At 31.8% G+C, this 27,722-nt stretch overlaps 3 protein-coding genes across 5 annotated transcripts; 2 read left to right on the top strand and 1 right to left on the bottom strand.

The window, feature by feature from the left end:
- Positions 1-4,269: 4,269 nt before the first annotated feature.
- Positions 4,270-5,420, top strand: LOC129921526 (uncharacterized). The gene has a single exon (XM_056003389.1). It carries the CDS (start codon positions 4,573-4,575, stop codon positions 5,236-5,238), a length of 666 nt encoding a protein of 221 aa, XP_055859364.1. The 5' UTR covers positions 4,270-4,572; the 3' UTR covers positions 5,239-5,420.
- A 7,389-nt stretch (positions 5,421-12,809) lies between these two features.
- Positions 12,810-23,457, top strand: LOC129921066 (protein Rae1). Its single transcript, XM_056002710.1, has 4 exons — positions 12,810-13,132; positions 13,195-13,461; positions 13,511-13,736; positions 22,976-23,457. Exons 1-4 carry the CDS (start codon positions 12,950-12,952, stop codon positions 23,380-23,382), a joined length of 1,083 nt encoding a protein of 360 aa, XP_055858685.1. The 5' UTR covers positions 12,810-12,949; the 3' UTR covers positions 23,383-23,457.
- On the bottom strand, positions 23,394-26,997 carry LOC129921067 (NADH dehydrogenase [ubiquinone] 1 beta subcomplex subunit 3). 3 transcript variants are annotated; one of them, XM_056002711.1, is made up of 3 exons: positions 26,865-26,997; positions 26,531-26,675; positions 23,394-23,649 (listed from the first exon to the last, which is right to left on the bottom strand). In XM_056002711.1, the coding sequence occupies exons 2-3, from the start codon at positions 26,662-26,664 to the stop codon at positions 23,478-23,480; spliced, it is 306 nt and encodes a 101-aa protein (XP_055858686.1). In that variant the 5' UTR covers positions 26,665-26,675; positions 26,865-26,997; the 3' UTR covers positions 23,394-23,477. The 3 variants fall into 3 exon arrangements, with proteins under 3 accessions (XP_055858686.1, XP_055858688.1, XP_055858687.1); XM_056002713.1 differs by having other exon boundaries at positions 26,531-26,677; positions 26,859-26,973; XM_056002712.1 differs by having other exon boundaries at positions 26,531-26,666; positions 26,865-26,970.
- Between the last annotated feature and the right edge of the window lie 725 nt (positions 26,998-27,722).

Here is a 27,722-nt window from a genome sequence, read left to right as displayed (position 1 = left end):
TTGTCGGTCCTTTAAGATGTATCTCTTTCATTTTACGAAAAACCGTTACTCTAATGACTTAAAAAAACAGCAAACAAAATGTGCAGTGAAAACTAACTCGTGGAAATAGTCGGTCGCCAAAACAAGTTTTTGGCAAAAAAATTGTTAAATTTATCCGGTAAGTTGTTGTGTTTTTTCATAATTATTATGTCAATTTATTCAGTATTTCTTTAACGGGGTTTTCGTTTCCTAAATTTATATTTTGATCTATAAATTGATTTTTTTCGTAACGAAACGAATACGTTTTCAGATTGATTTTTATTTGCTATAGTATTGGTGTGTATCTGTGTATATGTGCCTTTGAACCAGGCAGCGATCGTTGTCAAATATTTATTCGACCGTTGATTTTATTTTATCCCAAGATGAGCTTGAGAAGAAAATAAAATCACTTAAAATTGCTTCCATTTGAATTCAAACCTATTTTAATTCTTTCTTTGATTTCTTATCAAACAAAAACTTGTCAAACTGATGGATGTCAATCATGATGCATAGTGGTGCCAGTAAAAGAGGGGTAAATCTACCGAAAAATCCAGATTTGGAAAATTGATCTAAGATCAAAAAATAAATCAATTTTTTTGGCCAAACGAAGGCAAAAATTGGCAAAATAAGAACTATGGATTGACAGATCTAAATCAAAAAATAAATTGATTTTTGTACCAAACGAAAACCCCATAAATGTTAAGTTGAATTTCTATTCTTTATATGTATCAGTATTTTTTAAGAGACAATTGAAATATATATAGATTTTTGTTCGAAAATAGTAAAAAAGTGCATAAGGGAGGGTTCGTCATCAACAATTGGGGAGGCTTCGACGTAGTGTTAAATACTCCTTTTCCTGCTTTTTATTAGGATGATTTAACTTTAAGTTTATTTAAGTGTCGGAAAACTAATTTTTTATTCAGATATTACAGAAACTCTTTCGAGTGCTTCAAAAATGTACGAAATTAAAAGAAAACAATTTTGTCCCGAATCAAAAAACAACAACAAAATATAATCTTTTAATCATGTATTATTACCGAAAGTAAACTTTATTTCATTCAATAAGAATATATTTCTGCATTATTGAGTTTTTCTCTTGTTTTTAGATTGAAATTTCTCTATTTGACTTGATCTCCCAACCTATGACGGAGGTTGACGGAGGCTCAATTGATGGGGGAGGATTTGACAATTTCCCTTTTTTTGTTTTTTGTGTTATAATTTTTCAAAGAAACAATTAGTAACTTTAAGAATTTCCTTCAAAATTAAGGTAAACACCTAAAAAGATATAAAATTACATTATACAAGAAAAAAGATATAAATATTACATTTTGTTAAACAACTCAAATTCATTAACCCTTAACCACCTACCCTCTATATGGGTCACTGACTGTGCTTATATATTGAGCTCTGTTACAGTAGGAGCCTAAAATTTCGAATTCTTCGTATTCATTCTTATAAACTAACATATCAAAGAATTAAATAAAAATAAAAAATGTAATATAAAAAAAATCTTCAACAAAATTACAAGGCACCAAAATTCACAATTTTTCCGTTGCGGTCTGTGAGACCGCAGGTAGGTGGTTAAGGGTTAACTGTTAGGGTGTCGAAACCTCCCCCCTCTACCCTAACTATGGCAAATGTATCTCCGCAGCACATTTCTGTTGATATAATTGTTAATTATTGTATTCTAAAATTATTAGGGAACAGTCCGAAATGTCTTTATAGATCCCCATCCCCATATCCTATTTTTAAATAATAATTATATAGGGTGTCCCAAAAGTCATCATCAAATCGAAAACGGTAGATAGGGTACGTTGAATATTGTATGTGTGTTTGTTATTTATTGGTATTTTCGTTTGGTAAAAAAATCAATTTATTTTTTGATCTAAATCTGTCAAAAAAAAAACAATTTTTTATCTGTTCCCCACATCCTATTTTTAAATAATACTTAAACAGGGTGTCCCGAAAGTCAACATAAAAACGAAAACGGTAGATATAGGGTAGGTAGTGACGGCGTGGATAGGAGGGGGATCAGGGGGATATATCCCCCCATCGGGATCGATAATTATTCAATGGATTCCAATTTTGTTTTCCGTTATATGTCAAAGGGAAAAGATATTTAATAGATATTTTATTAATTTTTAATGTATTGTAATGTTTTATTACGGGTTCACAATAAAACTTATTTCGTTTATTTAATTTCCATTTCCACGTATCTTTCCGTTCAAATTAAAACACACTTTATTATAACTCAATTTACTTTTATTATTCGCTCAAACAAACGCACTTTTAAATCACTTTATTTACTACTAACAATTTAAAACACTTTATTTCACTTTGTATTGTACTCTTTCACTTTCAAAACCAAACTGTATCCGGTCGGTGTCCACACTATCCTTTTATACCGGAATTTCGAGATTCGAGAATGTCTTCGAAGGTTCTCGTCTTTGCTTCTCGAAACTTCCTTTCCAGGAGGGGCGCTTCATATTTCCAGTCCAGTGGGATATTTTGGGATATTCAGCCTTCAAGGGATATTCAGCAGTCGAATTTCTTAGGGATGTGTTCAGAGGGTAGTTTCTTAATTATTAGAGGTGCGTTCACATTTCTACCTTTGCAGAAGTAGGTAGTGTGTTCAGCCATTTAGCTGAAAAGTAGTTCAGTAATTATTCATCGTTACAGTATTCTAGTATATACCTATAATGAACAACTGTAAAGCCGGTCATTTTGACCTGCTTTAAAGTTTTTTATATGTATATGTTCTTATGTAACGGTTTTTTGGCCCTCAAAATTTATGCGGAACTCAGAATCCGTCGCACGACGGACGGACTCTTCTTTGAGATGTCCAAAGTAAATCAAAATCATTTGCAGCTTTGTCTGAATTAATCAATTTGACTGGGATATAACATTTAAAACATAATTTTTGGTAACCTCAACGCATAGAAAAACGCAAAAATCTCTTAAGAAAAAAAAATTTATCTCGGTTATTTATGGAATATTCCCAACAATGTTGTACCATTTTGAAAAGAGAATTGAACACAACAACTTTGAAGGCAACTTGCCGAAACATCGTAGTGTATTTTTTTTAACTACGGCGCATTGAATTAGAGTTATGTAAAAAATTTTAGTACTAAGTTGGGTAAAAAAGTAATATTTTCTTTAAAACTGATGCAGCTGAGTTAAAATTGAATGCATTTGATAGCAGGGTTATTCAAGGTTCCGTAACAAAAGAAAAAAATGAGAAAAATTAAGATTTGTAGTCACGGCACATGAAATTTGGAAATTTTTTTTGATATTTTATTATCATTTTTCCATATCAATTTCTCATTCCAAATTATTGAAAAATATTAAATAAAAAATTCTTAATGTGTACTAATTTAAAGGCGCTTTGTGTTTTTTCGAGGTAAAATGTATGATTCACTGAGAAAATTTGATCGGCAATAAGATTTTACTTCACACAGTTTGGGAGAAAATAACAAAACAATTATATCACCTATAATAGAAAAAATAATATCACCACTATTTTGTAAAGAATATTCTCTTTCATTAATGTTTTGAAGAAAGAAAGAAAATACTTAAAATAATAAAAATAATAAAGAAGAAAAAGAAAGAAATAGGTTTCATTATAATAAACTACAACGTACAATCTAGTCAACATTGATATTTTAATAATTGTCAAAGTGAAATTTCCACTATGCACTTAAACTTAAAAAAAATGTCAAAATGATATTTTAATTGTCAAAGTGAAATTTTCATTATCCCACCTGAAATTAAAAAATGTCAAAATGATATGATAAAATATCAAAATTGATATTTTAATTGTTGGACGACTTTTGTCACTGAAAAATGTTAATTTGATAGCTGTTATTATCAAATTTTTTTTTCGGTGTGCGATTTGTTTTTGTTATTTTTCTGATAACTGTCACCACCTACCCTATCTACCGTTTTCGTTTCGACGTAAACTTTGGGGACACCCTGTATGTAAGTTTTTATGTTGTTGTTTTTTGTTGATTCCTCGAAAATACAAACGACTCATGTGGTATAGATAATGATTACAAAAGTATCTTTGCCCCCAAATTATTATTATTGCCCTTGCAAACCTCTCCAAACACTAACAACCAAACAAAACCACCAAATCGCTACACAATAGACTGAGATTTAAATCAATCACCAAAACCCCCGAACGCCAAATAGAAGCTTTTATGACGTTACTTTTTGCTTCTACTAAAAATCTATAAAACAATATCAGTCCTCAGTTCATTCATTCATTCATAAAGAGAACCTCATTGGAGGTGGAACCAGTTTATACATTTATTAAACTTGAATTAATTACAACAATACATTCCCTGTACCTATAGTGTATATAATTCGAATCATATGTTGACTATAAAAAAAAGCTTTTAGAAATATATAAACACCAAACGAAAGTGTGAATCCCCTCGGTCATAATAATTGATGTACTTTGCCCGGGTGTTTGGAAAAGAAATAAAGATAAAATTACAAATTAATTTCCAATTTAGTTCCGTGTTCTAACTTTAGACAATTATCTTATAAACAATGGGTGTACCAGTATTAGATAGTGATAATGTGATACCTAAATACATTGGTGCATCAAGTGAACAAACCTCTCAAAATCAAGAGCATACCTTTTCAAAACAAAAAGCCTTAAAGGATATTATTGCCAACTGCAAGGAATTTCGCATCGATTGCAATCGAAATAATCTTCGTATCATCGGTAATGGAAATAAAGTTCGTATCAATAGGAATTTTGGTAATCTAGATATCGTTGGTAATGACACGCGTATTAAAATTATGAACAATAGTGGAGTCATCAAGTACACTGGTAACAGTGGTCGCATTTATCTGGGAAGTGAATCACCACAACAAGCTGTTGATTACATTGGATGCAATGGAATTCTTAAAGTACTCAATGCTGCGGACATACGAACTAACGGTGGCTTGTTTACGGATTGCCAAGAAAAATGTAAATCACCTTCAACATCGTCTTTTTTGTCTTCATCGAGTAGTGATACAGAAAGCGGAAGTAATAGTTCTAAGTCACTGCCATCTTTTAATCGTTTTAGCATCAGAAATAATATTTCCTTGCCAAATTTAGTATACTCCGGCAGCTGTAAAAAGTCAGCCAATATAACAAACAGCATAAATTTCTCATGTAGTACCGGTAATATAATAATTAAAAATGCTATAAATGTAGCTTTTTGAGTTTTATACTTGATCAGATATGCAAGAAAATTTTTTTTAGTTTCTTTATTGCTGCAAAGACTTTTTTAATTCTTGCCCTATCTTACAGACAATGCCTATAAATAATGTAACAATTGTTCCTATTTAATCACTATTATTTATTATTTTATATTACGTTTGATACTGTATAATTAATTCTAGCTTGCCGATTTTTTTTTTTTAAGATTCAAAAAAAACTTTTTTTTAGAAATTTTATTTAGCAATTAAGTGTTTCATTCTGTGAATGAAAAAAAAAATAACATGGCTATCTACGTATAGGTACTTATAATATAATCAATAAAAAATATTTATGTATATTTATTTATTTATGACCTCAATGTTTTCCACAAGCTAAGGGTTTTTTTTTAAGATTTACAGCGGTGATTTTTTTTTCAATGCCTTCATACCCTTAACAATTCGTATGAATATTCTCTTTAAATGGGTGATGTCAATGTGTCATCAAAGAAACTAAGTATTTATTGAAAGTAAACCCACTCATGGATTGGAATCTATCAGGAAATTAATAGAACTAAAAAGTTACTTACTCCGACTCTGTAGGCCTTTGTGTCTATGATTTTTTAATCAGTCATTTTTTGGTCAATTTTCGATTTTTTTAGATTTCGTTGGCGGAAAGCAAAATTGTTCTGAATCCACTTTTTACCGAAAATGAGATAATAGCCGTTTTTTTAATCCCACTTGATCCATATAGATCATTAATTTACACGTATTACAACTATTGAGATCTTGCTTTTCATCAGGATCGCGAATCGTGATTTTGCTTTTCATTAGGATCACGAATCGTGATCTTGCTTTTCATCAGGGGGGTCATTCTGTAATTTTTAAAACGATAATCGTCAAAACGTTGATCGTGGATGATAACGTCCACAATTTGCTTCACATAACTAAGCGAAATTCGTTTCGTCTACGTTTATTTCTTCATGCAATTTGAGAGGTTTCAGAAATTCTCAAACTGCTTTAAATGTCATACTGACTCTGTCTGTCATTATGAATAAGAAGAAGAAGGATGCTCTGTGTTTTTTTATTTGTGTTGTTTTTTGTTTCTGTTTCTGGCATGTGTTTTTTTTTTTGTTGGTGGTGTATGAACTCAAAGAAAATGAAAAACAAACAATGTTTTTTTTTGTTTCTTGCGCTTATTTTTCTTTAAAAAAAATATCTTATATGCATGTACTGCACATATAAATATAAAAAATATAAATTTGTTAGGACAAATCATTATTTAAATTTTTTTAGAGAAACATAATGTGATGTTTATTTTTTTAATAAGAAACAAACTCGAACCTTAAATAACATTTAATCACAAACTGGAAATAATAATAAAAAAAACAATATTAAATGGGTATAAACGTATGGGAAACGTGAGCTATTTAGCTATCGCCGAAACGTCAACGTTTTTGCGTGTACGTTTAGACGATTTTCGTCTTCCGTGAAGCAAAATAATAAAGGGCCCAACCCATAGAATCCGTTGCGTCCGTTGCGTCGAAGTTTTTGACTGACAGCTCGATAAAATACACACGTTCTTATGGGAAGTCCGTCTCCGTCCGTCGCTTCCCATAAGAACGTGTGTATTTTATTTTAAAACTTCGACGCAACGGACGCAACGGATTCTATGGGTTGGGCCCTTAATAGCGTAAACGTGATCGTCCAAACGATGGACGTTTTTAATTTTACGTGAAGCAACTCTATCGTCCAAACGTTAACGCCTGACGATAATCGAGATACGGAATGACCCCCCAGGATCACGAATTGTGATCCTGATGAAAAGCAAGATCTCATGTAATTGTTGTAATACGTGTTAATCAATGATCTTTATGGATCAAGTGGGATAATAAAGTTATTTCAGTAGAAAATATAATTTAATGGGACATAGAACAATAAAAACAGGTAATTAGCCTTTTGAAAATGAGACCCGAGTATTCTTGATTGTTCTAAATGCTATCATATTTTGTTCACTTTTTATTTACGAAAAGTGCGTAGGGACTTGTATAGGAATTGTTTTATGTCCAATTTTGGGTTTAAAGTTTTTAAAAATATTAATAAAAAATAGTACGTATTTACTAATGAAGTAAGTTTGTATGGTTTATTGAAAAGGAAAGAATAATCTGTATAAAAAACATAACTTGAATTAGGTACCGTTTTTATTTTTTATTTTTTTATTTTGAACTTTATTTGGCTCAGTGGCCATTTATATTTAATGATAATTTACATTTGATATTTATGTTACATTCAAAATAATTGACCTATAAATTTTAATTAATATAAGTTTTGGCATATATAAATATTTGATTTTTAATGATTCAAAGTGTTGATGTTTCTAATGTTGATTGGAAGATAGTTAAAGGCTTGTAATCCCATGTAGAGTATGCTGGCTTGTGCTCTACTAGTTCTGGTCCGGATAATATTGAACTTTTCAACATTTCTTAGGTTATATGGTATTACTCTTCTTGTAGGTACACTAGATTGTAGGTATTCTGGGCAAAGATTGTGTTTTATTTTGAATACAAACACCATTGCCATCATATAAAGTCTTTGGTTGATATTTAGCCAATTTAATGATTCAAGCATTGAAGTTATTGAGCTATATCGATCACATTTTAGTATTGTTCGCATGGCTTTGTTTTGCAATTTTTGCAGTCTAGTTTTTTGGGTTATGTTACACAAATAGAGAAGACTTGCACAATACTCAAAATGGGGCTTGACAGTTACATTAAACACTTTTATTGCACTATTTTTAGAAATATTTTTACGCGTCCTTCTAAGGACTCCTAACTTTTTTGACACTTTTTTGCATATGTGGTCTATGTGTTCATTAAATGATAATTTGTTATCTAACACAATGCCAAGATATTTAATTGAGGTTATTTGTTCTATTATAGTGTTATTGATTTGTATGTTAAATTGTAGTTCAGGTGATGGATTATTTAGTATCATAAATTTTGTTTTATTGGTGTTGAGAACAAGTTTATTCATATTTAGCCATGTATATATTGCACTTAAGTCTTTTTCAATATTTTCTTTTATTAGATTTAGATTATTTCCTGATATATAAAGCAACCCGTCATCAGCAAAATAATATCGCTTTCAATCAATTTGAAACTTAAAAATCGTCCCCTGTTAGATTAACTTTTTGTGACTCAGAAGAATTTTGCTTTCCGCCGTGGAATTCTAAATAGAGGAGTAGGTACTTGTATTTTTTGAAAATATTTTTTTATATTACTCAAGGGTATAGATTTTATGGACTGTATCTCAAAGTACAACATTTTTCCCCAGTTTTTTAGAATTCGGAGACCGTTTTAAGCTACATTTTGAGTTTTGAAATTTGTTTATAAACAGTTTTATTGTTCTATTCATTTTAAATCAAATAACTTTTAATTCATCAAAATCAGTTAGAAATTGTGGAAGTAATGATTTCTTACTCCAGTAAGAAATTTCAATTTATTACAAAAAAAAAACAATTTTCATGACTTTTTGCAATTTACTCAAAATTTTTAGGGTGTTTGGGCAAAACTGACTTCAGGTTCAGATTTAGGACGTCAAAATACATAAAGATAGACAGGTCGGGTCAAAAGTATTCGCACTACTGAGAAACCAAAAACGATATGAAATTTTTTTAAACGTAGTTACAAACATTAACATTTTTTCTAAAAGTTAATACCATAACAAATTTTCTACCATTAGTATGAACAGAGAAATTTTTCATTTCTTCGATTGTCCCAATAAATGGAAATTTCTTTCTCGAGTAAGAAAATCAGAACTTCCACAATTTTTAACTAATCTTGATAATGAAAAGCTTATTTGATTCAGCATAAATAAAACAATAAAACTGTTTATAAATATAAAAAAAAATTTCAAAACTCAATATGTAGCTTAAAACGGTCTCCGAATTGTAAAAAACGGGGGAAAAATGTTGTACTTTGGGGCTCAGTCCATAAAATCTACACCCGATTCGGTGCTTGTGTAATATAAAAAAATACTTTTAAAAAGAACAAATACTCCTCCCAACAAACAATATCACTTCTATAAAGCTTTATAGGAGCTATATTAACACCTGTAAAGCTTTATAGGAGCAAATTTGTTAGTCGGGCTCTGTTTAGAACTGTAAAAAAAATTTGAAATTCACCGAAAAATGACTGAGTAAAAAATCTCTGAAATTTGAAAACATTGAAAAACGGTTTTTTGACAATTACTTGAAATTTTGAGGGTCTATGAAAAATTTCAAATGCCGAAATATGATGTACTCAGTAATGCCTACAACCTCTGCTAGGTCACTTCCAAAGTAATTAACATGACTTTTATTTTGTAAAGGCTTAACTACATTGGCCACTTTTTGCAAAAATTTCAAAACGTGAAAAAGTTTTACAAAAAGTGAAAAGCTATTACACACATACAGTATCGACATCTTCTCGCGAAAGAGTTAATTTTTTTTTTGCAGTTGGTATGAATGTGACATTTGTGAGTAAATAAAATGCACGACTGGGTCGCACGAACTTGCTCTTAGAGTTCAAGTTGCTTAAGTTTTTAAGACTTTTTATATAGAAACTTGGGAAATGTAGGTATATAAAAACAATAAACAAATGAAAAAAAAATAAAATTCATTTTTAAAAAAAAAATAAAACAATATCTGAAATCAAATCGCCCCACAAAACAAGTACGCAGTTTTATTTGATATATTACTGTGCATTTTTAGAAAAAAAAATTTTCAAAATCCTTGGAGCCGTTTTTTAAAAAACTAATTTTTTATAAATATTTTTTTGAAAAAAAAGTTTAAAAATAAAATTGGTATGCCATTTTGTAGAAATTACTAATCAACATCTAAAAACAAAATTTCAAAAAAATTCAATGTCCCGTTTTCGAAAATTTGATTTTTCAAAAAAAAATTTTCAAATTTTTATTAATTATTAATTGGTAACTCTTAGACTTTTAAAGTAAACAGACTTCAAGGGATTGATTTAATATAAACTAAATATAACAAACAAAAAAATTATTTTCATCCTTATGGCCTTGTGTGCAATTTTGTGTATGTGCATTTTTATAAATACGGATCGAATGGACGGACGGAGAGCCATTAGCTTTGGTCTATTGCATAGAAGAACATTTAATACCAACTCTTTTACTGTTTTCAATGGCCTGAAAAACAATTCTTGTAAAATCAGCGAGCAACGAGAAGTTTCTCTTGAAAAACGAAAAAAATACTCAAATGAGTTTTAAACGAAAAAGCCCAGGCAAATTGCACTTTTCGCAGGAAAATTTTTTTTCATGGAACGTGTTTGAGTGTATGTCCTTATCGTAAAAGTGAATTTTTTGGGATGATAGGACATCGGGAACAGCCGCCATCTTGGAAAAGAGGTCATTTAAACCAAAAATGTCCAAGAACAGTCTTATACTACGTTTCCACCTACCCTAAATCCGAGATTTAGCGAAGTAGATTTAGCATAAATCTCGAGTTTTATTCTAAATCTCGGATTGAAAGTAGGTGGAAATTTTAGGTTAAGGGCCAGTTGTACAAACGTGGTTCAGCCTCGGATCAGGAATTTAACCCACCGATTTCGGCGGATTAGCTGCGGGTCAACTTCGGTTCAAGCATGGATGTGGCTATTTTAACATATTGTCGCCCTAGTATTGGAGTGCCGTATACGCCAAATTTCATTTTTTGAACTAGGTATGCAGTCGTATGTTTTCGAAGTTGCTCTTTTCAAATCTGCTATCCGTTTTTTTCTATCTTTTTTTCGTTGCCGAGATATTCACTATTGTTCTGACAAAAACAAGAAATTTTGGCATTTACGTCAAATTTTTCATGCAATGCAAGAAAATTTTGAGAATTGTTTTGACGTACGTTATGTTTTTTTTTGACGTACGTGTATATGAATAAAAGAAACTTCTGATTTTCATGGCGTATACGGCAAACTCATTTTGGACAAAAATTTAAATATTTTGAAAACTAAACGAGTTGCAGATGTCCAATAACATGTATATAAAAGACACATTATAATTATATATCATACTAAAATATCAAAAAATACCAGCGGTTAGTTCTCTCGCAATTATCTTCCGAACATTTAAATGCGATTTCCCAAAAATGTAAAAATGGCGTATACGGCACTTCAATACTAGGGCGACGATATGTGGACCTTGCACCAGTGCTAAACCGGAACCTTACCACCGATTTCAGAAGATAAAAGTTGCTGAACCACGGATTAAATATTTGTACAACTGGCCCTAAGGTTAGCTGAACCCAAATCTGAGATTTAGCGAAGTAGATTTAAAATAAATCTCGAGATTTATTCTAAATCTACTTAGCTAAATCTCGGATTTAGCGTAGGTGGAAACATAGTATTATTCACAATGAAATTATCTAAAAAATGGTATACAAATGAATTCCGTGAGATAGTTAAATTCAATTTTATAGTCTGTCAAAGTCCGGGTTCTTCTCGCAAGGTTAGGACAATAACATTTTTTCAAATATCTGAAGAACTTTTGATTTGTTTGGGATTTTCTTCAAGAATGAATTTTAGCACTGTTCAGAGCTTTCTTCTGAACTAAAAAAGAAAAACACCTAATGAGGTAATGAACTGTTCATTATATGATGGATCTGTTCATTATGAATTATTTTGTGTTAAAAAACATAAAAATGTTCATTAGTTCAAAAGCTGTTCATTTTTTGTTCAGTATTTATAATTTTGTTGAAACAAAATCGAATTTTTGGAAATGAAATGATAGTGCGAACTATTAGGGATGTTGCTGATGTGGATTTTTTCATATCCGCGAGTGCAGATGCGGATGCGGATTTTTGAAAGTTAAGAAAATTAATATAAATGAAATTAAAAAGATGATCTATTTATAAATAACATTTTAATTATTTGTATTCAATGAGAAAAATTAAAAAGAGGTGCATTAGACTAAATAAAAAGTAATATCGCCACCTTCTCTGCATCAAGTCGGTTACACAGAGGTTCGTTACTTAAGCCCGCGCTTCTTGTACTAAATAAGTGTTCCCTTGGAAATCTGCCTTGTAGAGTGGGTAGAAATTGTTGTTAAAGTCTTCACTGTCAATGGCTCTTTTTTTGTCCGGAGAGAATGATCTCTATTAAAAGCCTGTTTTCATCCCAAATTTTCTAATTTCGAATTCCAAATTCTAAAAATTTCCTATACATTTGAGGAAAACGGACTATAAAATTAAGACTTTTGCATTTTGTCTGTGTTTTGGCTATAAAAAATCAGTCACAGACCATTACCGTGTGTGACTCCCATTGGTACGTGCCGTTCGCCGGCTCCACTCAACTTCTTTTTTTGTCGCAACTTTTGTTTGAGTTACCTACTTTTTGAAATAAAACAAAACAATAGTTAACTCGGTTAACTTCTTGTTCATGTTCTTGTTCATTATTTGGAATTTAAAAATATGGTCACCCTATTATAAACGCGGAGTATCGTAGTTGACACACAGGTGGCGTGGAACAACAATACAAAATTTCCATAGTGTGTGGAAAGTGGAAGTGGATGATGGAACTGGAAATTGAAATGTCAGTCAGATCAGATTCTCATGAGTGATTGTACATCGCATTTTTTTTGTTGTCGGCTTTACATTTATATAAAACAAATTATAAAGTATATAAAACAAATATAGTATCAGCAATTACAAATAAGCCTTCTTTCTGTAACATTAAGATAAAGACCAAAAATGTTCGGAACATCCAGCATAGGTGGTGGTAGTACCTTTGGCACAACAGCACCAACTACTACTCCAAATCCCATGAAAGATTTTGAAGTTGTATCGCCTCCTGAAGATACAGTTTCTGCTCTTGAATTCAGTCCCTCGACCCTACAACAGAATTTCCTCATTGCCGGAAGCTGGGATAGTAGTGTTAGTTAATTTAGTATGTTAAATTTTATGTATTAATTGCTTATATGAAAACCTCATTTTAGGTGCGATGCTGGGAAGTGGAACATACTGGCAAAACAGTACCCAAATCAATGAAAACACTTGGAGGCCCAGCACTCGATGTGTGCTGGTCTGACGATGGCACAAAAGTTTTTATGGCATCGTGCGACAAACAAGTTAAATGCTGGGATCTAGCTTCAGATCAAGTTCTCCAAGTTGCGGCCCATGATGCTCCAGTTAAGACTTGTCACTGGGTCAAGGGATCAAACTATACATGTCTTATGACTGGTTCCTGGGACAAAACCTTAAAGGTAAACTTAAAAAGATTGAGAATAATTTAATAACTTGAAAAATTTTAAGTTTTGGGATACGCGCTCACCAAATCCAATGATGGTTATCAATCTCCCTGAACGCTGTTATTGTGCTGACGTAGACTATCCTATGGCTGTAGTTGGTACAGCTGGAAGAACACTAATTGTCTATTCGCTGGATCAGAAACCAAGTGAATTTAAGCGCCAAGAAAGTCCACTGAAATATCAACATCGTACAATTTCAATATTTCGGGACAAAAAAAAAGCTCCAACAGGTAATTGATAAGAACTACCAATGAATAATGTCTTACTAAACAGCTAAACACTAGTAACTTGCCTTTTTTTTTTAAGTTAATATTTTTCTTCCTTTTATTTGGCGCTGTTATGTTTTCCACTTTTTTTTAATAAAAATACAAACAACTGAAAGTGTACAAAATTCGGCATTTGATTACAGTTTTGTTTTTTAGTCCGGTCAAAAAAGACAAAATAATTTGCATAAAGCTGAAAATTGGTACAGAGCTTTGAAACATCGATTAAAAAAAACAAAGAGTCAAAAGTCCATAAAAATAACATTAATTTGTTGAAAATGTTGGTTTTCATAAATACATAACTTTGAAACGTGGGAAGCTATACAAAAACTTTATGGGTTTTTTATATTCTCTAAAACAAAAGCTATGAAACTTTTTTTTGTTCTATGACCAATGGTTTAGAAGATATCACGATTTTAAAATATGTCATATGTCGAAAATAACGGTTTTTTGAGTATCTTAAACGGTGAGTCCTATCGAAAATTTATAGATTCAATATGTGCTCCTATGTATAAAAACGTATTTATTGTTTTTTTTTGTTAAAGCTGTCATTAAAAAAATAAAATTTAATTTGTTTAAAACTCCAAAAATTGCAATTTTTGTACTTAGCTCGTAAAATATGAATTTTTTTTAATATGTTTTCAACTCACTTTATAGACTATAATGTTTTCCACAAAATAGCTTAAGATTTGCTTTAGTAACACATATCATTTGGTAATTAGTGCTCTCATAAAAAAGTGATGGGAATCGAAATATCGTTTTTTGCATATTTTTGTTAAATGGTCGATGTTATCGAAAAAGTTTTTAAAGTATGTGGAGACTATGTGCTCCTATACATAATAAAATTTAGTTTTTATTTTTCAGTCCTATAAAATAACATCAAAAATATTTTTAAATTTGGACAAAAATTATAGTATTTCGTAGGTACTTAAGCCTAGTACGCTGCTGATGTGAAACGAAAAATTTTCAAGTCTCCAAAGTCGACAGCGAAAATGCTAACGAAAAAATATCATCGAGTATTATGTCAAAGTCAAAATAAAAAAATTCAAAATTAAGTTAAAATCAAGAAAATCAACAGAAAATATTTTTTAAAGCAAGAAATAAATGAATTAAAAGTGAAAAACCGACTACTCTGCTCTTGGAGTCAAGAAAAATGCACAGGACAGTAAAAAGTAAGTGACAAATGATCGAAAACTGCCGTATTTTTCGCTAGAGCTGCATACTGAAAAACGAAAAGCAAAACGAAATTTGCCGTTCAAGATATAGTTAACAAAATTTTGTGTGGAAAATTTCGTTTCGCTTCAGCTGCGTATTTTTGGGGACTTTGACATTTTATTTTTAATTGGTGTGTCAATGCTTTGTACCAAAGCGAATTATTCCTGGGGGGTCATTCCGTATCTCGATTATTGTCAGACGTTAACGTTTGGACGATAGAGTTGCTTCACGTAAAATTAAAAACGTCCATCGTTAGGACGATCACGTTTTCGCTGTTATTGTTTTGCTTCACGGAAGACGAAATTCGTCTAAACGTACACTCAAAAACGTTGACGTTTGGACGATAGCTAAATAGCTCACGTTTCCCATACGTTTATACCCATTTAATATTGTTTTTTTTATTATTATTTCCAGTTTGTGATTAAATGTAATTTAAGGTTCGAGTTTGTTTCTTATTAAAAAAATAAACATAACATTATGTTTCTCTAAAAATATTAAAATAATGATTTTGTCCTAACAAACGTATATTTTATATTTATATGTGCAGCAGTATATGCATATAAGCATCATTCTTCTTCTTATTCTTAATGACAGACAGAGTCAGTATGACATTTAAAGCAGTTTGAGAATTTCTGAAACCTCTCAAACTGCATGAAGAAATAAACGTAGACGAAACGAATTTCGCTGAGTTAAGGGCCCAACCCATAGAATCCGTTGCGTCCGTTCCGTCAATCCATCCGTTAAAGTTGAAGGATGGGACAGAAAGGGGTGACCCATAGAATACGTCGTATTGTTGTTTGTTTATTATTGTTGTTCTTTTTTTTTTAATAAAATAACTAGACTAGATTTCATGTAGGTATTTGCTCTTCAGTCAAAAACAATTTTTAATAACAGATTATCATTTGTAGATATGACTTTGGCTTAGTAAAATTGAACTCTACAACAGAATTTTAGTATTTAATTAATATAATTTATTAGATATATCATTAAATGTTACTTTAATTACATTTTCTTCACAAATAAACAATTAAAGTTTACAATTCATAAAATCGGAGAAGAAAAGAACACAGATCTTAGTTCTGAAATTCCCCGGCGTGCACTCAGAAACAGAAAATCGAACTGGTCTATTGTTGACACCCAATGTCAAAGGATACGACGGATGAAAAAGTAGAAAGTTGGGCTACTTCTTCCGTCGAATCCGTCCGTCTCCGTCCGATCCGTCGCTTATGGCTCGCTTCCCATAAGAACGTGTGTATTTTATCAAGCTGTCAGTTGAAAACTTCGACGGAACGGACGCAACGGATTCTATGGGTTGGGCCCTTTACGTGAAGCAAATTGTGGACGTGATTGTCCACGATCAACGTTTTGACGGTTATCGTTTTGAAAATTACAGAATGACCCCCTGGTTTTGCACTTTTGTATGTCTATTTTGTGTGGACTATTTTAGTAACTAATAAAAACCAAGGTACAGCTTATTACTCAAGTCAATTTATTTATTTATTTTTATTTATTTAAACTTGGGTTAAATTTTGGCAGAAATTCTTGGATTCTTCCTTAATAAGCAATTTTGTGAAGTGTTGCAGGTCGTTCCATTTGCACTTTTTAATTGGAATTCTAGTGTTGTATATTTTCTTCAATGGCAACTGTTTCTTTTTTATTGAAGAGCTGTTGTATATGCCTTATAATTTGATTTGTAATACAGAATGCTGGTGTTTTCTTGACAAATCTTTAAGACTCTAACTGATCGAGTCGGGACCGGACACTTTGATGTATAAAGGGGTACTAAATACTCAGTCCATTTGAAGAAATCAAAGTTTTCCCCACAGTCTATCATTTCATTTGGTATCTCCGTGTATTTTTTTTTTTTATTAATTAGACTTATGTTTCGATTGCATTCTAGGTATGAATGACCTCCAATTGGGAATATGACTTTAATTGAATTAAATTTTTTTTTTGTTAGTGACTTAAAAGTAAATAAATCTGAAAACGGTAAAATTTTGATCGTTGATTTCCATTGGCAAAATTTTATAAAAAAAATGATGCGGCACGGAACTAACATCTTCTGCTCCCTTTTAAGCTACAGATTCATCGTAGGTATAAAACACGGATCTTGAATTAGACTTCACATGTATGTACATTAGAGTGACCGCAACTCCCATAGAAAAATTTTTTTGACGAATTTTTTTCGGGGGAACCCCATAAAATGTTCAGCCTTTGCAGATTTTTAGATAGCCAAAATTTAAGCTCAATTGGATAAGTCTAAATGGTGCCGACACTCGCTCAAAGTATGAAAAATCTGTTTTGCGAAGAAAATTAGCTCTACCTACCAAACGGATGGGGCTACTTTCACTTTTTATATATTAGATTAAAGGTAGTGTTCTTACACATTATTCATATGATAAATTTATTTAGACTTACTTAAAAAAACTATATTGTGTTCAATTTAAATTTTCAGTACTGACCTCAAAAAAGAGCTGAGGTGCAAACTCTGTTAAAAATGAAACTTTCTATGTTAAAGATTGAGGTAAGGTATCTAAATGAAATGCTTCTGATATAATTTTAATAACAATAGAAGCACTAGGGACGGATGCAATTGACTTTGTAGTTTCAAAATCAGTCTTATATATATATATATTTATTTGAAAATCAGGAACAATGACAAGTTTCACATGCTGTAAAAGTAATGGGCCAAATCCATAGTTTTTTCATAAACTGTGATTTTGTTTCTAAAAGAAACTTAATATTCATAAACATTAGCTATGTCTTTTACCATTGCCGTATCCGCAGTTGGATTTAACATGTATTTCATGTAATTCTCCTGTAATCTGGGTTACTACATCAAGTGTCTGGTGCTTATTAACATTTTTGTTTGCTAATTATCTTTGTTTTATATTTTAGAATCTATTTTGAACCATTAATTTTGTAGCCTCTTTTATTACCTTCCAAAAGGAGGAATTTTTCAAATCGTAAGAATTTTTTTATTTTTATTTTTTTTTTAATGTAAGCCTGATTTTGAAATTTCAAAGCCAATTTTACTCTTCCCCAATACTTCTATTGTTATTTAAATTATACGAGAAGCATTTCCATCAAAAACCTTACATCAATCTATAACTTAGGAAGTTTCATTTTTAACAGAGTATGCACCTCAGCTCTTTTTTGAGGTCAGTACTGAACATTTAAATTGAACACAATATAGTTTTTTTAAATAAGTCGAAATAAATTTAGCATCTGAATTATGTGTAAGAACACTACCTTTAATTTAATATATAAAAATTGAAAGTAGCCCCATCTGTTTGGGAGCTAGAGCTAATTTTCTTCGCAAAACAGTGAAAAAACAGATATTTTTGATACTTTGAGTGAGTGTCGGCACCATCAGACTTATCCAATCGAGCTTAAATTTTGGTTATCTAAAAATCTGCAAAGGCTGAACATTTTATGGTCACTTGAATATACATACAGAACGTCAACAACAAGAAAAACAAACTTCTTCATCTTGGAGGACCACAACTACAAGAGGTAATTTATAACATTCCTGGTGCGCTTGATTGTCCAACTGGTGGAGGCGTGTTTGGCGTTTTGGTGTCGAAATTAAACGAATATTTTTCGCCAAGAAGAAATTCTACTTTTGAACGGCATTTATTTAGAACACTTAAACCAGAAGAAGGTGAAAGCCTGAACAAATTTTTAATTAGAATTAGACATCAAGCCGCCAAATGCTCATTCGGTGCGACAAAGCAGGAGATATTAGATATAAATGTTAAGGATAAACTCATCCATGTGTGGGCTCCTGGTGAACTTAGAAAACGACTACTTGAAAAAGAATATTCACTGGATAACATTGTTGAGATTTGAACCATCGAAAATTCGATTTGTAGAAGAAAACTTGAATTTCAAAGACCTTAATGAACAAAAATCCTTACACTCCGATTGTTTCCAAGTCACAAACAAGGAACATGAAGATATGAGTGAATTCATTGATTGCTTTATAGGTGGTGTAAGGATATCCATACTCATTGATTCAGGGTCAAGATATAATTTGATTGGGGAATCGGATTGGAAGGTTCTTTGTCAAACAGCAATTATACTGGGAAACGTGCGAACAGAAACTGAAAATCAATTTCGAACATACGCTGGAAATACAAACTTACAAGTTAAATTTGTATTTGAGGCTCCTATACATGTGAGTAACCAAAAAGAACTTATTGCATCCTTTTATGTAATCGCAAATGGAATACAATCTTTGCTTGGTCGTGAAACTGCTCTGCGATTGCAAGTTCTAAAATTAGGACTAACAATTAATCAACTTGAAGATTCACAACCGTTTCCGAAAATTAAAGACATTAAAGTTCATTTATCTATTGACAAATCGGTTAAACCAGTACAACAACCTTTTACGCCGTATACATACCATCAGCATTAGAAGAAAAAGTTGAGTTAAAATTAAATGAGGCGGCTAGGCAAGATATAATTGAACCTGTAAATGGACCAAGTTCTTGGATATCACCCATTGTGATTGTTTCTAAGCAATGTGGGGATATTCGATTATGCATTGATATGCCAAGAGCAAACACTGCCATTTTAAGAGAAAACTTCCCACTACCAACTTTTGATTCATTTTTGACTAAATTAAAAGGTGCTAAGTATTTTTCCAGACTGGATTTAAAAAATGCCTATCATCATTAAGAATTAGATGAAGATAGTCGTGAGATAACTACTTTTATAACCCATAAAGGGTTGTTTGGGTATAAACGTCTATTACACCGGTCAACAAAATTTAACTTTTTTTTTGCCACAAGAATCCAAATATACTTTTCTAGTAGTTTTTGGGGTGCTGAATCCGAATCTAAAGTCAGAAAAATTTGATTGGCCTTCGTTTTTGAAATATTACCGTTAGAAAATGTCAAAAAACGTAATTTTGGCTTTTTTCGAGGTTCTGTTTTATGTGGGGTAATTCATTACAAACAAATTTGTAATGGTTATTATAAGAACAGATATTCTTCTTTCAAAAACTGTTTAAATTTTCCCGATAGCTCTTTTATTGCTCGAGATATCTTAAGTTTCATTTAATAAGTCAAAAAGAAACTAAACTTAATCTAAAGTTTAAGTCACTGGCCACAGAATTTTTGCCACAAGAATCAAAATATACTTTTCTGAAGGTTTTTGGGTTGCTGAACTCGAATCCACAATCAGAAAAATTCTATTAGCCTCCGTTCTTGAAATATAACCGTTATAAAAAAAACCCTCTTTTGCATTTTATAACGGTAATATTTTAAGAACGAAGGCTAATAGAATTTTTCTGATTGTGGATTCGAGTTCAGCAACCCAAAAACCTTCAGAAAAGTATATTTTGATTCTTGTGGCAAAAAAAGTGTAATTTGGTTGGCCAGTGTTGTTTCTGATTCAAAGACCGCTACTTAAATTTTAAATATCTCGGGCAATAAAAGAGATATCGGAAAGATTTAAACATTTTTTGAATGAATAAAACTAGCTCTTATTGGCACCGTTACAAATTTATTCACAATTAATTAGGTACTCCACATAAAAACATAAACTCGAAAACAGCCAAAATTACGTTTTTTGACATTTTCTAATATTTCAAAAACAAAGACCAATCAAATTTTTCTGACTTCAGATTCGGATTTAGCACCCCAAAAACAACTAGAAAAGTATATTTTGGTTCTTGTGGCAAAAACCTTGTTGACCAGTGTTATTTGGAGTGAATTCAGCTCCCGAGATATTTCAAAAAATAATGGCAAATATCTTAGCCATTGCCAAATCATGATTTTATTTGTCTTAATAGATTGTTATTCTCGATATCAGAAAACAAAGTTCATGAGAAATATAACATCATCAGAAATAATTAAAATTTTGAAAGAAATATTTTGTAGATTTGGGTATCCTAAATCAATAAAGGCTGATAACGGCCGCCAATTTGTCAGCGCAGAGTTCAAGGAATATTGCAAAGATAAAAATATTAAACTCATAACATCACCCCCGTATTGGGCTCAAGCGAGTGGTGAAGTGGAGAATATGAACCGGTCAATCTTGAAGCGCTTACAAAAAGCAAATACAAGTAATGAAGATTATAAACAAGCTATTCAAAAATTCACACTTATGTATAACGTAACACCCCATGGGACCACAGGAAAATCACCATCTGAACTGTTACTCAACAGAATGATCCGGGATAAAATACCTTCTATTCAAGATATAAGTGAAGATTTCCTCGATTCAGAAGCACGAGATCTAGATGTAGCAAACAAAGAAAAAGGGAAACAGATAGCCGACAGAAGACGATGTGCAAATGTTAGTGACATTAAAGTTGGAGACAAGGTTCTGGTTCGCAATGAAGTTCCCCAAAATAAACTTTCGACAGCATTTGACTTAACAGTGTAAGAAGTTGTGGACCGTACATCCAATGAAGTGGTAGTACGAGATTCAAATGGAAAAGTGTGTAGAAGAAACATCAATCACGTTAAGAAAATACCTGAAGAACTTCATGAGTTACAGACAGAAAAAGAATCATATCATATTCCGTCCCAGAAACATCATCCTACGTAGAAAATGATAGACAAAGAGATCCAGGAAATTCAAAGTTAATATTGAAACTTAAAAATATAGAAGGAATGTGGCGACCAGTTCATTAAATATTTTATAAAATAATATTTACTTTAGCAATATTTGTATAATTAATTTTAGATTTATTGAAAAATATGTTTTTGTTTTTTATCTGAAAGCTGATTCAAGCAAATCAATAATTTATTAAAAAGAAAACTCAAATATTTTAATTTGAAGAATTTGGAGATTATTACAGTTATAGAATGCCAAAACGAAGATGTTGAGAAAAAAATTCATATTAGCATTCATTCTGAGGTTTACCCCTTTTTTCACCTTATTTGACTGTATTATAACATACTAATTTTAGCCCACTAACTCCTAACCCAGCAAAAAGACCAAAATAAATAAATTATTTTTTTTTTAAGTTAATGCAAAAAGTTATATACATTTCAAAACTTAAAGATAGGGTAACTTTGGAGCGCTTCATCTCGAATATTCCGTGATAAAAATTTCTAGTGTCCGACCGAAGGTCGATTTTCAGCCGAAGCCGAATTATTAGGCTGAAAGAAAATCTTCGGCCGAAACCGAAGCCTAAGGTTGAAAAAAGTCAAGAATTCTCCTCTCCAATTGGATACAAATATTATTTTTATTTATTTATTTATTTATGATGGCACACATGTTTTGAAATTTTTGAATACCTACCGAAGAAAAGATTGCAATCTTTCTAAAATTGAATTTTTTTCCTGTGCCTATTTCTATGCTCGATATAATAAACAGATTCTTCGGCTTCGGCCAAAACTTAGACCTTAAATGGCCGAAGCCGAAGGTTTGACCAAATGTTGTTTTTTTTGGCTGAATTCGGGCGAAGCTTCGGACGGACACTATAAATTTTCTAAATTTTTGGAAAATATAGAAACTCCAAATTTCGTTTTTACCATTTATTTCACGCATACTTAGCCAAAAGCATCAATCCGAGCTTTTAGGCAAACCAGTATGACGTCAGAAGTTTCCCAACTACCCAGAAGGAGTAGTTTCTTGCACCATTCGTTTAAGTGAAACGTCGTTAACCCAATAACTGAAGAATAAGCAAGACGCTTCCAGCGATGTGATGGAACATATGATTATAAATGCAAGCGTACCTTTATGGGCACATACATGCATAAGAATAAAGCCGGGTGCATAAAAACACTGTATCCGAGCATAAATGAATTACTTGATTTCAATCCTAATTAGTTTATACACATACATATTTCAGCGCCTTTTTTTTGTATACTTTGTTTATTATGAGGGCTTTCTTTCGTCATTGTTTTATAGGGGTTTCATTCGCTTCTGACTATGATTTAGTTTCAGAAAAATCTTTATTTTATTCTTACATTTTTATTTTATTAAACATATAAAATAAAATAAAATTTTATTTAAAATATAATTTACAGGTTACGCCCTTGGGAGCATTGAAGGACGCGTTGCTATTCAGTATGTGAACCCCGTTAATCCGAAGGATAATTTCACATTCAAGTGCCATCGAATGACTGGAACCGCTGGTTACCAGGATATATATGCTGTAAACGATATTGCATTCCACCCCGTTCATGGTACCCTTGTGACAGTAGGCTCTGATGGAACCTTTAGTTTTTGGGATAAGGACGCGCGAACAAAACTTAAGTCCTCGGAAATGATGGACCAGTCCATAACTAAATGTGGATTTAATGCCAATGGACAAATTTTTGCGTATGCAGTCGGCTACGATTGGTCTAAGGGACATGAGTACTTTAACGCAGCCAAGAAACCATCTATATTCCTTCGTCCATGTTATGATGAATTAAAACCACGCATTAATTAAAAAACTACATGTTGACTGGTAATGAGTCTGCATTAAGTTTATTATTAAAGCAACAACTATGTTTTTAAACTATGACCATTTTGTTTTATTTATAATTAATGATGTTCCCCATGTCCATGACCATGTTCTTCTCCACTGGAAAGACCTTTTTCGATTCCAACTGTGATGAGAGCAGCAGCAAGACCCCACACGAAACCACGTGTGAAGAATAACCTTGCACGCGAAGCATGAGTTCCGTGCTTAGGAAGGTATCGCCAGGCCTCATTCCTACGAAAAAATACAAAACAATATATTCTGAATGTTTCAAAATCATTTAGGACCCTACTTAACATATCGTTCTTACGTGGGGTTGCCGAAAAGTCGTCAGAATGAGCTTGACCTATAGTTTATGCATTCATTCAATATAAATTTATAATTACAATATTTGAATACAAGTCTATTACGACATGGTATACAGGGTGTCCCAAAAGTCAACGTCGAAAAGAAAATGGCAGATAGGGTAGATGGTGACAGTTACCAGAAAAATAATAAAAAAAACTTGCCGTACATCGTAGTGCATTCTTTTTTTACACTACGGTTCATTGAATTAGAGTCATATAAATTTTAGTACTTAGTTGGGCAAAAGTAATATTTGCTTTAAAACTGATGCAGCTTAGTTAAAATTTTTAAATGCATTTGGTAGCAGGGTTATTCAAGGTTCCGTAACAAAAGAAAAAAATGAGAAAAACTAAGATTTGTTGTCACGGCACATGAAAAACCGTCACAGGGTGACCAATTTTTCGACTTTTTTTCAAAATATATGTCTGCGATTTTTTTAATTATTTTTCTGATAACTGTCACCACCTACCCTATCTACCGTTTTCGTTTCGACGTTGACTTTTGGGACACCCTGTATAACCGTCACAGTGTGGTAAATCGCCAATATAACTGGACAAAATTAAAAAAAAAAGTTTAGCCACTCGATTTTAAATTTTGAGTTAAGCTTCTCAATACAATGGGTAACATAATACATGTTTTGTTTTTTTGTCTTTATCTCGGATTAGTTAAAAATAGGCTGGATAGTTGATTCTTTTCAACAGTTAGACAGAAATATGAAGGAGTACACGAGTATTTTATTTTTCGTTTTCGTATGAGTTCGGTTGGCGATTAAAAACGATACGGTACTTTTACGGCCGATATTTGTTTATTATTGTTAATCTATATTTAAAGGTTGAGAACCTCAATTAAAATTTAATTATAACTATTGCAACCATTGAAAAAAAAATAAATTCTGTGAAAATGTTTGAAAAATAAAAAAAAAATTATTGTAGTTTTCCAAAAATAGAGTTAAAGTTCATTTTTCCGTATTTTTCCGGCCTAAAACTAATTAGTTATTATTTTTTTGCAGTTTTCTCACTAAGATTAGCTAGCAAAATAATTCGCCTTTTCTCGAACGCCATACAACTTTTTTAACTCTTCAAAAGGAAGACAAAATATCTATAAAACTGACTTGTCAAAATGATTCGTTTTAATGATCCAAAGTTCATAAACACATTGGACCCTACTTATCAAATTTAAAGCTCACGTTAATATTTATCTGAATTCTACATATTTCACCATACCAAAAACCAATTTTATAGTCAGTTTAAAGGCTAAAGCTCGGTTAAATTTTATAGTTGGGAAACTCATAAAAATGTCCTGAACGGTGAAAATTTGAAGCAGTTACCTGAATTTATACAACGGGGTTTAAGATACCGAAAAAATATAATTGAAGAGCTGTTTTAATTATTCTAAGAAAATATATTTTTTTAAATTTATTTATTTTATCTTATTAAACTATAGTCTTGCTTATGAAAACATACAAATGTCACTCTGGTAGACGGCGTATGCCATGCTTATTTATTTATGAATTGTTAGAATATAGCATTGAGGAATTATGTAAATAAAGTCATTATTAATCTTATCTAAATCTAAAAAACATAAAATTTTGAAATGTCATGCTTGAAATTCATGTGTAAATTTGACTAAAAATGTGGAGTAAATCCGAAGTACTCCGTAGTACTAAAAATACTCCGGAGTAGTTTTTTTTCACTTCTATGGCGTGCAAAAATAAGTCCTTAAAGGCTGTTCTTATTACTCATTGGAAGGAAGGAAAACGACATAGGAAATGCATTAGGCTTTAAAAAATATATATTGTAAGAAAAATAAAAGCAAGTTTAATTTCTTCCACCTTCCCTCACATTCCGCAAAATTTTGACCTCCCATCGTAAATCAAATTTATTTCAATTGTTTGGGATTGCTACGATAATGGGCACGTTCAGGAAATATTAGGGACCAGATATTTAGGCAACGTCATTGTCCGAACGGAAATTTGAGAAAATTGACTAAATTAGTTTGGAAATGATGCTATTGTCAAATTTCAAAATTTACTTAAGTATTTTACCGATCGCATGGGGAAGACACCAAATTTCACTTAACTTTAATGAATAAAAAATATTAATTATAACCGATAATGCACTTTTTACTCATTTTTCACACAAATAAATTTAATTTTGCTAAATTAATTCTTTAATTGGGTGCGTTCACGTACGCACAGATACCCTATCCAAGATACCTAAGTATCCAATACGTTTGTGAACACGAAACAGCTGTTCATCAAACCTCCCATAAGATACACGAGAATCCAGAAATTTTTAGGATACCTTTGGATTTTTTTGCTTGTCAACACAGCTGATCGATCAGCTGAGATTTTATATGGGATTACAACAACACAAAGGTATCCGGATACCCTTGGATCGGTACGTGAACGCACCCATTCAAAACAAGCTGCTGTCATGTTGACAAAAAAAACTTTCCTAAATTTTTAGGGAAAATTTTCTTGCCTAACTTTCCAGTTAGCTTTCCAATAAAATTACCTAAATTGGAAAGATTTTTTTGACTGCTGACCAATCAGAGACCGAAAAATTACCTAAATATTTAGTGCCTAACGTTTCTGAACCTGCCCAATTCCTAATAAAAAAAGTGATTTATTGATGTCACAGAACGGACAAGTTTTTGTGACTTTAGTGTAGAAATATACGGCCCTAGCGAGATATTTATCCGCTGGAGCGGAAACTTCTCCGATTTCATACGAATCATGCTACGAGCACGAGATGCCAATAATAATTACCTTGCCCACGGATCTTTTAAGCCTAATCGAGCCAAAGCTGTTTGCACCTCTACTAGTTCTGGAGCTTCAACTTTGTAAATTGATGCGTCTGGAACTTTGTAAGGATCCCCGTGTCCATGGCCATGTCCACCCATTTCTATAGTTTTTTAAAAAAAAAAATAAATATTATTTTTTTTTTTGTAAAAATTTGTTTGTTTTCAAATATCAGTTATGATAACCTTCACATTACGTAAGGTTCTATATCTAAAAGTTAATGTTTTGGAACAGTTAGGGATGTTTTAGATTATAATACTAAATAACTTTTATGAAATAAAATAATTAATTACTTATATACCAAGTTTAGAGCAATGAAGGGAGTAAATTTGGAGATAAATTTAATTGAAACGAATTCCTCTGATGGACGAATTAAAAGAAACTTGTGAACTTTGACACATTACTTGACAGATGACATTTTTTTCTGTTTAGGGGGGTTCACACTGACCAACTTACCGGACAGACCAGCAGCCATTTGGTCTGATCTGATGCTATTTTGATAATGTGAACCATGGTATAAAAAGACAAGGTATGATCATTAGAGCCGCCATCTTACAAAATGGGGTAATAAGGTTTTGACGTTTGGCATTTGGCAAAGTCAAAAGCAACAACAATTTCAAACACAAATTTGTTTACAACAACAATTTCAATGGGCTGGGCTGTCAAAACCTTAAGTAGCCATAAGTTTTGACAGTTCTCGATACTGAGTTTTTTCTAATGATCATACCTTCTCTTTTTATACCATGAAGCCTGGTACGCTGCTCGCGCTAAAATTTAGCTGAGATAAAATTCCCATACAAGTTATCGATAACTTGTATGGGATCCATTTTATCTCGGTTAAAATTTTTCGATAATTTGTATGGGAGCTAAAATTTAGCGCGAGCAGCGTACCAGGCTTTAAGCCTGGTACGCTGCTCGCGCTAAATTTTAGCCGAGATAAAATTCCCATACAAGTTATCTATAATTTGTATGGGATGCATTTTAGCTGGGCTAAAATTTTTCGATAATTTGTATGGGAACAAACAAATTATCGAAAAATTTTAGCCCAGCTAAAATGCATCCCATACAAATTATCGATAACTTGTATGGGAATTTTATCTCAGCTAAAATTTAGCGCGAGCAGCGTACCAGACTTTATGGTTCACAGTACACATTAAAG

This window comes from Episyrphus balteatus, chromosome 1 (genome assembly GCF_945859705.1).
Source record: "Episyrphus balteatus chromosome 1, idEpiBalt1.1, whole genome shotgun sequence".
Lineage (NCBI taxonomy): Eukaryota > Metazoa > Arthropoda > Insecta > Diptera > Syrphidae > Episyrphus > Episyrphus balteatus.
This window is presented reverse-complemented; position numbering and strand designations above follow the sequence as displayed.